At 39.9% G+C, this 13,050-nt stretch overlaps 1 protein-coding gene across 4 annotated transcripts in view; it reads left to right on the forward strand.

The window, feature by feature from the left end:
- Positions 1-13,050, forward strand: part of ASTN2 (astrotactin 2) — a 791,570-nt gene that overhangs the window by 501,027 nt on the left and 277,493 nt on the right. For all 4 annotated transcript variants that reach the window (XM_039866760.1, XM_039866761.1, XM_039866762.1 and 1 more), the window contains one exon: positions 5,246-5,434. In XM_039866760.1, coding sequence (XP_039722694.1) covers positions 5,246-5,434 — 189 coding nt within the window. The remainder of the gene's footprint in view (positions 1-5,245; positions 5,435-13,050) is intronic.

The following is a 13,050-nucleotide window of genomic DNA, read 5'->3' on the forward strand; positions in this document are numbered from 1 at the left end:
AAAAAAGACAAATTTCTAAGCTACAGTTGTGTAAAAAGACAAATCAAAACAAAACAAAAACCCCTTCAAATCACCACTTAATCTTTAGAAGTGAGCAAGAAGGCCACATATCAAAATTGTACAACACAGGGGCAAAATAGTAGTCAGAAGCTCCGCGGCTTTAAAAAGCAAGAAAAAATGAAAATAAACACATGAAGCCTTCAACTCAGAAACTGAAAAAAAAAAAAAAAGAGTTATAAAACAAAGTCAAAGAAAGCAGCAGGAAGGAATTAAAACAAATAAAATGAAATAAATGAAACAGGAAAGAATAAAAGGAGCCTCATCAATAAAATGCAAAAGCTTGTTCAAAGGAGAGAGAGAGAGAGAACACAAATAAGCACATTAGGAATGAGCTAGGGGCATAACCATAGGAGCAAAGAAGATAAAACAAATTTAATGAGAATACTGTGTCTAACTTTATACTGATAAATTTGAAAACCTTGATAAAGTGCATTATTTTCTTAGAAAATATAAATTACCAAGTTTGAGTCATGATGCTGTAGAAAATCTAAATAGACAGTTAACATAAAATAAACTGATAAGAGAGTTAAAGCCCAGGGGATTGTAAGCAGGTCCTATCAAATCATCAAGGGATGGATCACCTTTATCTTACATAACGCGATCCAGAGGAAGAAAATAAAAGGACAGTTTTCTAATAAATTTCAAATGTTAGCATAATCCTAATATTCAAACTGGGCAGACATATACTCATCCATCTAGAAAAATCTGGTAGACATATTACAACAAACGAGTTTCTTACGTGGTAGGATGAAAAACCAACTTACACAAATCAGTAATAGCTTTCTTCAATATCAGCAATAACCAACTAAGAAATATAAAGGAAACCATAAGTGAAAAACAGATTCTATCCCTAAAGTGGAATAGACTGTAATAATAGAAACGATCGCTATACTATATGTTTTTTCACACTATATTCCAAACATAACTCATTTAATCCTAACAGTGGCACTGTGAAATGAGGACTTTTTTGTAGATAAACAAAGGAAGTCCAGAAAGATTAAGAATTTTGTCCAAGTTTATACAGTCAATAAGTATAGAATCAGGTTTTGGACTCTGATAGTCTTGTTCCAAAACACATACTTGTAACCTCATAGTGTATTACATAAATACCTGTGAATAAGACCCCCACAAGATAAGTGCAAGACATTTACAACCAAAAATCTGAAACTTCAGTAAAGGGTTTATAGGAACACTTGATAAATGGATATGTAAACTATGTTTTCTGAATTACAAGACTCACAAATGTAAATATGCTGTATCGATCAGCTCGGATAAGATACATTGCTGTAACAAAACAAGCCTCCCAAACCAGAAGCTTGCACACCAGTTTATTTATGCAAAATCCATTGTGATGGAGGCAGCCCACTCCCATCCTGCAGTATGCATCTGTGAAACCTAGTTTCCCATAAATAAACTGGTGTTCCAAGCTGGCCATAGCAAGGGACGAGAGGGCTCGAGAAACACTCAGGACATTTGAAAGGGCTGCGTATGGCAGTGACTTATATTGTATCAGCACATATTCCATCCTTCAGAATCTTGTCACTTGGTCCCTCTGGCCCCATTGCAAGGGAAGCTTAGAATCATTGTCTACAGCGCATGTCCAGGAAGAGGACCCAGTACAAGACACCATCTCTGCCACAGTCGTTCGTAGTGCACAGCAGAGAGTTGACTATCAATACATGTTTCTTAGAGGAAAAAAGAATTAAACATTCCCCCAATTTAGTCTACAAATTTAATGCTGTGCCCCACAAAATTCCACTAGGGTTTTATATAGAACTTGACAAGCCAACTCCAACATTCATCTGAAGGGAAAATTGAGTGAGAACAGGGAAAATTTTGAAACAGAACATTAGTGTTCATGATGGAGAGCAGACTTACTTTACTATATCCAAACCCTACTATAAAGCTATAGTAATTGAACTAGTATAGAATTATTGCAAGAATATACCGATAATTAAATAAGAAAGACTCTCATCATGTATACATGGTATACATACGGATGTGGTATATGACAAACAGCATTTCAAATTAATGAAAAGATTTACCCTTTAGGTAATTATTTCTCATTATAAAATAATTAACTCAAAATAACCTCTTTTACCATGCACGAAATTTAATTCCACCTAGATTAAATAACTGAAGATGAAAACTATATAAATATTAGAAGATACGCAGAAATACATTTTATCATCTTGTAGCTTCCAAAGCATTACACAAAATTCAGAAGCAATAAAGGACCATGATAGAGAGGTTGTAAGATACCAAAAGCAAGATTAAAATACAAGTGCAGACTGGAAGAAAATTTCAGTGTGTATGGAAGGTGAAGGGTAACTATCCAGAAAATAGGCAAAACATATACAAACCAGTAAGGAAAAAGACAAGTATTGCAAAATATAGAAAAAGATGTTTTGCAAGTATTGAAAAATGGTCAAAGCACATGGTTGAGCAATCTACAGAAAGAGAAATACTCATGATCATGGCATGAAAAGATGGTGAACAGCACCAGTAATCAGGGAAATGCAAATCCAAACAAAATTGAGTTATTTTCCACCATCCTAGATTGGTGATAATGAACATGAAAGATGTAAAATGGATTCTCTCACTCATCAATGATAGGATTTTAAACTGGTAGAACATCTACAGATGGTCATTTAGAAAATCAATCAAAAAATTTAAAATTCATAAAACATTGACCCAGCAATCCCTCTTCTAAGAATCTCTTTTATAGAAACACACACATGTGCAGTGATATATGTACAAAGATCTTTATTATGACACCGTTTGTAATAGCAAACAGCTATAAACAACTACAATGCCTATCAATAAAGATTAGCTAAAAGCATTGTGGTACATTTGTATTATGCAATGCCAAGTAACCATTAAAAAGATAGATCTCTATGAATACTTATTTGAAAAGATCTGTGAGAGATAGTATTAGGTACAAATGCATGTTATTTTATATATGTATTTATGTATGTATGTATGTGTATATCTATATATCTAGAGTTTTTTCAATGCAATATATATATATTGCATTGACTACATATATATATTCAATGCAATATATATATATTTTTCAATGAAAAATATATATATATATTGCATTGAAAAAACTCTAGAGAAATACACGATAGTTAACAAATGATGACCACTGAAATGGGAACTAAGAATACAAGTGGAGTGAGAAATAAAAACCCTCTACATTTTACTCTATAGACTTTGATAATGTTTAATCACTTACAACAAAAGTGTAATTATTCACATGTGAATGTGAGCACGCTTGTGAAGAAAGGGTGGGAGGGAGGGAGGGAGTATGAGAGCGAGCTCTACACAGTAAACCATTTCTCATATTTGCTGGGAACCTCCTGGGATAAATGGATAGAACTAGACTTTATTAAGCGCTTGCCATATACTCTGCACATTCATATAACTCACTTCATCTGTACTATAACTTTATTAAAGGAGAGTTACTTACATTTAACAGATTCAAAAAGGGAAAATCAAGTTGACCAAGGCCCCAGAATAGACCTTATTCCAAGAACTTTCCACTGCCCTCTGGGTAGGAGCATACAAACATTAGAAAGACAATTAAGACACTGGGGGTTAGAGGAGAGCCGGAAAAGAGTGACAGCTTGCTTCATGCAAGAGACATTCCTGGTTTTTCAATGGTGTGATCTTGGGTCAAGTTTTCAGCTCTGCCTTTATTTTCCTGCCTTCAGCTGGGTTCTATATCTCTTGCATCAGCTACTGGTCCCTACACCCTGAGAACATTTTCTTCCCAAACCCTGTTACAGAGCTTCTTCCTTCTTACCATATATGTTCTGGAGTCTCTTTGCAGTTGGATTCAGTAGATCTTGGCTAGTTCTACCTTGCAGAAGAAAAGCAAATAAGAGCCTACCTGCTTTCTACTGCCTCCAACTGAAACAGACTGACCAGGGTCATGTTTGCAAAATAGGCACACGTGGATTTGGAACAAGAGTAGTTGCTATAGACCTGAATTTGAATGCCAGCTTTGACACTTACTCATGGTGTGACATTCTTTATTTCTTGACTCCTCATTTTGCTTCTCTGTAAAGCAAGAATGACGATACTACCTTTTTTATGATTAGAAAATAGATATATAAAGTTCCCAGTGGATATTACATGCCCAATATAGAAACACCACCATTACTACTATTATCGTAATTACGTTAAGTGCCTTGCAATTCCTAACTATTTTTTGCTGCCAATGTGTCACAACTTAAGGTAGGATAGGAGTGTGTACTCCATTTTACAGATGTGGGAACTGGAGATCGAAGAAGTTAAATGATTGCCAGGGTTCAGATAGATCTAAAGGATCAAAGATTATATTAAACAGATCTTACCAATTATGCAACCTATTCTCTTGTGTGTCTTATTTATTATGTGTACCCTATCTGCAGTGCCTACCAAAGGACTATGAATAGGTAGACTCTTAAAGAATATTATTTCTGAGTTGATTTTTTTAGGGACTGAGACTTCTGCTTTCTTCCCTCCTCCCATGCCTCTATAAGAGATTCTTTTCCTACTGCAAATCCCCAAATTGCAAATATTATTTTTACATTCTATTCAGATGCCTATTTTCTCCATAGAGGAGCCCGCCCTGCCTCAAAGGTATGTCAAGGGCCCTTCTGCTGTCAAGATTGGGTAGTTAGAGGCCAACAGAGGCAGCTAACATTGCTTAATTGAACAGAAACAGCAGCTGCTGCTTCATGTGCTGTCCGTGGTCCTGGAAAGATCACCTCTGAGCTACCAGGGCAATAAAATCTTTGTTTTTGCAATAGTCTTCAACCTTGGTCGACAGATACACTGGGAATAGATTCTGAAACTAGTTGATAATTCCCTGTGAATTGGTCTGTCATGCTTTTTAAGGCCTGTGTGTTCATGGAAAACAGTTTTTAAATTTGCTTTGTGCGTGGATGTGCACTCTGGTGTTCCCCTGACTCCTCCAAAATGTCACAAATGACTTTCCTTGAATTTACCAATTTGCAGGATTAATGTGCTCCTCTCAAGACACCTGTGCCCTAGATAGACTCCAGCCAGAAGAGCTGCCTCCATTCCTAAACTCTGACCTGTTTTTCGGGCAAAGGAGACCTTGGTTTTAGGTCACCCCCATAGGGGGCATCCAACATGCAGAGCTAACTCTCAACTCTGTTTTATCATGCAGTTGTGTGGAGGAATACAAGCTGGCTCCTGATGGAAAATCCTGCCTAATGCTCTCAGATGTCTGCGAGGGCCCCAAGTGCCTCAAGTCTGACTCTAAATTCAACGACACCCTCTTTGGAGAGATGCTACATGGTTACAACAACAGGACCCAGCATGTGAACCAAGGCCAAGTCTTCCAGATGACCTTTAGGTATGGGACAGACACTTATACTTCACTAGTTAAATCACTGACCCAAAATATGGGCTGGGGAGGAGTCATGGGCACCATGGAGTAGTCCTGTTATATTGGCCAGCATCTCCCCAAGCTCACCGGTGCCTATCCATGAAGTACTAGAAGTCAGCAAAATTCATTCCATGAGGGCGGTCCTTCTCCACTGACCTGTTCCTTATCTATCTTACCCTCCCAGTTTTCTAACTGTATCCACATATTTCAAATTCAATTTTAAATCATCCTGTAAGTCTAGTTAATGGATTTTTAAATTTTTTAAATTAATCTTTCAGTCTATTACAAAATAAGTGACCTATGTAGGCTAGTCAAGCAGTTCAAACATAAATACATTTAATGAAGTAGAAAATAAAATTGCTATCACCCAGAAATATGCAGAATTAACTTTTTTAAATATTCTTAAAATGCCACTCTCTCTTCTATAGGTGTGTGTGTGTGTGTGCGCGTGCACACACACACACACCAAATCTCAGTAAAGCTGTTTAGAAATTTATTTATTTATTTGCTCAACAATATGTCAAAGACTTCTTTCTCTGTCAACAAACATAGAGGTACATGAGAAATTAAAAGATGAGACTACTACCATGTAAGAGAGAACAGAATGGGGAGTGGGTTGGCCAACTGATATAAGTACAGACAGGCAGTCTGATTGTGAAAGGCTTCCCGGGAAAATTGAAGAAACTGGATCTGTTCAACCTGGAGAAGAGAGACCTTGGGTGGGATGTATTCATGCCTCAAAATTGGATGAACCATAAGATGGTAGAGTGAAAAGAATCATTCCATTTATAAAATATGATTATCTTTAAAAAAAAACTGTGCTTTTAGACAGTTTTACATGAAAAAGTGATAGGATATTATCACAAAGCAGGGTTTTCCCTACCATTTGAGATTGTCAACAAAAGTCAGAACTAGTAAGAAACATCACCGTTGTAATCATTATCATCCTTATCCCATCATCTAATTTATAATGGTGATGATTATAGTAAGAATGGTAATAGTGGCTACTATTTATTAAAGATTAGTATATATTAAGCTCTTTACTAAATGATAATAATAACAATAATAATGGCCACTAACATTAATTCAGCACATGCTGAGAGCATTCTAAGCACTTTTGACCCATTAATTTATGTAATCCTCACAATGACCCTTGTAAAGCAGAGACTGTTATTATTCTCTTTATACATATGAGAAATGAAATGTCAAGTGACTTTCCCAAATCCCTCTTCTAGGAAGTGAGAGGGCCAGGAGAATGCCATTTTAGCTTCACTATTAAAACCCTTTGAGGTACTGTATCCTCCATTTTACAATGGAAAAATCAACACCAACGAGGTAAAATGATTTCTTCAAGGTCACCATCTAGTGAGAGAGTGAGGATTCAGATGTCAGTCTGGTTGACTCCAAAGCCTTCTCTGTGGCCTCTAATCCAACATGCCCCATCATTTCCCATTTTATAGAACTAGAATAAAAATGTAAATTCTCTAAAACTATTTACCTATATAGTTAGCACATGCTCTTTGAGAACCTAATATGTCCCAGGTACCATGCTGGTTACATAGGATACAATGGAAAAATCAGATAAAAATGACTCTGCACCCTGTGGTGTTTAGGTTGTGCATATGTGCATATGCGTGTGTGTGTGTGTGCATGTGTGTGTGTGCATGTGTGTGTGATCTTATGCATTTACTTAATTTGTGGTAGGTACTATGAAGAAAAGATACAGGGTTCCAGGAAAAGAATTAACAGTGGGATCTAATTTAGTTGGATTTAGTTTGGAGAGTGGTAGGAGCACACTTATTGGCTTAGGAAGCAATAATGAGGCTTTCTACTTTGTAGGTGAAGTGCTATTTAACTAATACCTAGAAGATGAGTAGGAGTTAGCATTGGGAAAGGTTTCAAGCAGAGACAGATATTCTAAGAAGGAAAAACAAAAGTGATTGGCTTCAGGAAATGAAGTTTGGTAAGGTTGAACGTGAGTAAATGAGTGAAGACTGGTTTGAGGCAAAGCCAGAACAGTAAGCAGTGGCAGATTACGGGGGTCTCACAGGCCTTATCTTTATTCTAATAGCAAATGAGAGAGCTTTTAAACAGTTCAAGGAGGGGAGCATATTGTGATTGCACTGTAATTTTCAATCTACATGGGAAGTAGATTGTGATGAGGGTGGTGTGGGAAAGAGTGGAATGGGGGTGTTAATTAGGTGCCTGTTGTGGAAGTCATGTGAGACTGTTGGTGACGTCGACCAGGATGGTGGGAATAACACTGAAGATAAAAGAGAATATCGAGAGATAGTTGTGAGGGAGAATGGACAAGGTCCAGGGAGCAGTTGCAGGCAAAAGGTAAGGTCGATGGAGAAGTCAAGGGTTCTAGGAATGGTTGGCAGCCACACGGCGATTTAGTGGCAGAGTCAAGTCCTCCGATTCCCATTAGATTTCTTTCTGCTACTCAGATGCTCAAGCAGAGGCCGGATGCTGCTCTGTTGGAAAAACTCTGGGGGAAATTTAAGAACAATCTGGGTGAACCACCCAATACTGAGATTCCACAATGCTGACTTTCTGTAGTTTTAATAGTCTATGAAACTCCATCTTGATGCATCATGATGGATAGAATAATGCTGTGTAGAATCCAAAAGGAAAAAAAAAATTAAAGAACTTGCCCCTTGCCTTCAAGAAAGGAATTTACAAGCTTGCGAGGTGACACATGCAATTGAAAAAGTATATATGAAAATTTAATTTGTTACTATTTTCCAAAGAGTTTCCATTGAAACCTTTTAGGAGGATTTATAAGGCATGATAAAGGGCTTCGCTGAGGATGAGGCTTGTAAACTGCTGTGTGAAGTGATAGCAAAGAATGGTGCCTCTTGGAGGGATGAGAACCATGAGGGCATTTTCCTATCCAGGAAGGAGCCTGCAGAAGCCCAGCCATAGGGATAAGCGGGAAGAGGAGTCAGGAAAACAGATCTCCACACCTGATTCTAAATCCTGGCCCCACCCATGACAAGCATAGTCCTACTGCCTACTCTCCCAAAGGGATGTTTTACCAGATGCCAGCCACTGTGATATGTTTGATGTCATTCGATATCTCACAGCAACTATCAGAGTCACTGGCACATGATAAATGAGCAAATGTACTAGCTCCCATTCTCTTGTGTGAAGATTCGATCCGAAAGAAAGATCCAAACTGGATAGTAAGATGCTAGTTCCTGAAGGGATTTCATGGGATCCCAAGATCTCATTTTACATATGGAGAAGAGACTCAACTAAGGTCACAAAACAAGCCATTGCAGGGCTAGTCTGTGATGTTAGATCAGAGTGCTTGCCTTCCCACTCCCAACAGACTGGTCGGTAAGAGAGATCATGGCACCTTAAACGCTGGCCTGGAAGTCTCCAGGCTCAGACAGAATTTTAGCCCCATCAGGTATTTGTATTCTGCCTCAGACACTCTGTTCATTGTTCCCAACTGTTCAATTCCAGGTTGTCTCTGAATAGCCAGGGTCCGTGTCTGCCCCGATTTGCTCACAGAGGGGAGTTCAGTAAACAGACCACACTTTCTCTTTTGACAACAGTTTAAGATTTATAGAACTCCCCAGACTACCACTGTATTAGAGTAGCCCATTTCACTTAAGCTCTCTCATCCTTGGCTTCAGTTAAACTTTCTTTGCAATCATTTCCATCTCCAGACCATGTCACCTCTTGGAGCCACCTGCTAAGGCAGTTGTCTTCCCACAGGGGAAGGTGAGCAGCTTCTGATAAATTTATCTCTTTCAAGTCTCCCTCCCTGAGCCCCAGACAGGGCGAGTGGGGATGCTGCAGCTCCGTTGTCCTCCAGGTACTGGAAGGCAGGCCTGCAAACTTTTCAGCATCAAAAACAGTTGTCATTTCTTGCCTCCTTCTCCTCATTTTTTCCTCCCTCCTCCGAGTAATCTCCTGACCAGCCCTCCAGAGTAGCCATCAGACACTCAACCAGCCATCCTGCCATATGCTTCATTTCCTGACAACTGCCTCCCTTGGGATTTCAAACTCTCTACCAGCTAAGGAGTCTCCTGTGTGAAAGCTACAACTCTGCTTTATTGTTCTCTCTGCCCCTGCCCAGATTCCCACACCTAGCAACTGCTTATAGAAGACAGATCTACATTTTCGAGTCCTCTCTTGAATCTCCAAAAGAGCATCCTTTACAAAACCTAACATTCCAAGTCTCTAAACTTGACACACAGTTAGAGATTATCTGGTTCAGATCTAAACCTTGTAGAGAAACTGAGGCCCAGGAGAGGGTATGACTTGCCTAATGATCACTGTGGTTTGGGGCCTCTCTGAGAATGAAAGTTAGCATCGGTGACTCCCAGACCAGTGTTCTGGTTTTTGGTTCTGTTGTAAGGATATGTGTGTAACTTCTGAATATCCTCTATTAGCATGTGGTGAGAAGAGCCACCTGTTTCATCCCTGCGTTCAGCAGAGAGGGAGGGCCCAGGTGCTATAGGGAGATACCAGATTCATAACTAATAAGGGATCTGAGGTAAGGCCACCCCCATGAGCATGATTGTGCAGGAATTCGATCCCATTCCTAGCTACCTCCTCAGGTTGCCACATGTGGGCTACAACCTGTCTCTGAGAGCTGAACATGGGGAGATGTTTAGGAGCCTGACAAGTCCAAGGGTTATCAGCCATCCACTGTGTCTGAAGATTAAGTGTGGTACACAGTAAGAGACCCCTACAGACAGATAGACACAGACAGGAGTAATAAAGAGAAGCAGTCAGACAAAGCAGAGACATGGAGAGAGACACCAAGGTAGAGGAGACACTAAGCAAGAGCGTGAGTGACAGAAGGACAAGCACAAAAGGAATTAAGGTGATGTAGAGCAGGGACAAGGGTTGAAGAGATAAAGAGACAGATTGTGAAAGGTTTGGAAAGGAGTGGAAGGTGAAAGTGTTAAAGAGACCAGAAGTGATAGAGAAAAAAGACACAGAGTTCATACGAAAGTCAGAAGATAATTTATTCCCGGCAGGAAATAAAGGTTTTTCTAAGAGACTACTAGGTGGTGCTGGGAGAGAGCCCTGGATTAGCAATCAGGTTCAGATGGACATGAATGGATGTAAAAGCCTGTAGTAAACAGTCAAGTTCCATGGAAACATGAAGAAATCAAAGATCTCTCCGAATTGCCCCAACCCAGTAAGCGATGCCAGGCTTTGCTGTCTCTAGTCCCTGTTGGTGCACTGTGTTGGTCCGAATGACCCATGCAGGTTCACTATAAGAACCCCCTCCCCATAGCTCCTAGTCAGTATGAGAATGGCGAAGACTGTTGGAGTGAGATAAACTCATCAAAAGTTGGCGGTATTTGATGTTTTGTTGGTTTGTTTGATTTTTACTTCCTCCCCACCCCCATCCTCATCCATCCCACCTCACTCCTATAAGAAAGAAAGGTCAACTTTGGTCATGGACTTAGAAAAACATCCGCCAAGAACTATTATTGAGCCTCAGAAATTGCAGTGAGGAGAAGTTGCTTGGGAATGGGGGCTGGACGGATTACAGTGGTCGATTTTGCAAAAGGCTCATCAAAAAGAAGACAGTTCTGCCAGCAGCAGATATTTGCTCATAAGCCTTTAAGAGTGACCTACAAAGAGCACAAGGAGCTCATGAAAGATTTGCTAGAAAGACACTTTTCAATCCGGTCTGCTTATCAGATGTGCATATTGCACAACGTAAGAGGACGATTTGGGGTACGATGTGGGATTTCAGGATGAGCCACCACCAACCCACGCCTGGGAAGACAGAAGAGCTCTCTTTACAAATTTGAGGATAGTTCACTTTTGAGTGGCACCCACTCTTTCTCCAACTGAGTCATATCTTAAGTGTCCTGAGTCATATCTTAAGTGGCCTCCAAAACTTTGGTTTTTCTAGTGCATTCCTAGGAGATAGTCTGCTGTACATGTTGTTTCTGCATCCTTCCCCCACCTTAACCATGTGTGTATTTTTTTTTTATGTGCCAGACCTTGTACCATGTACTTTATATATTTTCTCATTTAATCATTCCAATACCTTTTGCAAAGTAGCCCTTAAGAACTTGGTTTTACAAAAAAAAAGGAAATGAATGCTTCAACCAAGATACATTAGATTGTGCCTGATAGTAAACAACTTTAATATCTCAACGGCTTCACAGGAAAGTGTGTATGTGTTGCTGTGCCACACACCCCACACAGAATTGGGAAGCTGGGCTCACAGAAGTACCAGCTTCATGAACATTACAGTAATGGGAAAGAAATTTGGCTCTTATTACTTCCCCCTAGAGGTGGCATTCTGCTCATATTGCATTGCTTAAATCAAGTCCCATGGCCACAGCACCCCTCAAAATGTTGAGTAGGAACATTCAATCATGTTATGTCCCAAGAAGCAGAGAAATACGTGGGACATCCATACTATTTACTACACTGAAGCACAGAGATGTTAGACTAGCCTAACAGTCATACACCTGATAACAGGTGGGTCTAAGAACAAAGCCCGTGTTGCAGTGTGCGTCCCTAGCTCCCAGCATTCTTCCACTTCATGCGGCCACCTCCGAGAATTGTGCTAAGACCTTCTTTGCTCTTCTTATCAGTTTCTTTCATTTAATTCCCAAAGAACCATAGGCTTTAGAGATGGAAGAACTCCGGGGAATAGTTTGTACAGATCCTCCCTACCCCCATTTTTTAGATAAGATGCCTGAGGCTGACAGTGTTTAAATGAATTACCTAAAATCACATAACTAGTAAATGAATCAGCCAGGATTCTAACCCCCAGTCTGTGGGGTCTATACTGTATCCACTCTGAAGGCTCAGAGACGTGGGAATCAACTCCCACACTGTACAGATGGTAACACCAAGTCCAAGGTTCCATAAAGAAGTAACAGCAGAGCCAAGCCTAGAAGCTGTTTTTCTATACTCTCGGGCCTGGGTGTTTTGTACTATACCACGATCTTATTATAACAAGAGAAAACAAAGGAAGTGGATGGTGGAGAGATTATTAATTAAAAGTATCATTAGCTTTTGATTTTCAAGGCCATCCCCAAGCCTGTCTATGAGATAATATTCCAGCTCTTGGCAAAATTCTTGACTTGCCACCTGGAGCCACAGCTGTATGGTGTCTTTTGCGGGGGACCACAGGCGAGATCTTAGAAGTGGAATGAGGACAGAAGTTGCAGGCTGGATCACAGGAATTAAAGGGTGATTTTCTCTGAGGTCTCTACTCTTGGGCTGACTGCAGAAGAATCTCTCTTCTGTGTCTCCATCTTTACAAAGTTTCCTGACATCTGCAGAAGTCAAAGCTGATACGTCCGGTGTACCATAGGCCCTGGAATCAAAAAGCTGAATTTCCATTCCTGTTTTGCCGCTTCCTGCTCAATCATCCTCAGCCATTCTCCCCTTCTGGTTTCTGTTGCCTTTTCTGTAAATTAAGGTTTGGGCAGAACTTAGATGAAGACTCAGGGCTTCTGACCTAGAGTGCTCTTTCTACTTAACCCCATGCCCAGGAGCTTAGTAAAGACTTTCTTGATCATAAGAATCACCCGGGGCTGCACCGAGACCTAGCAATTATTTTTTCCCCATGTAATGGG

This window comes from Pteropus medius, unplaced genomic scaffold, assembly GCF_902729225.1.
Source record: "Pteropus medius unplaced genomic scaffold, Ma_sr-lr_union100, whole genome shotgun sequence".
NCBI lineage: Eukaryota > Metazoa > Chordata > Mammalia > Chiroptera > Pteropodidae > Pteropus > Pteropus medius.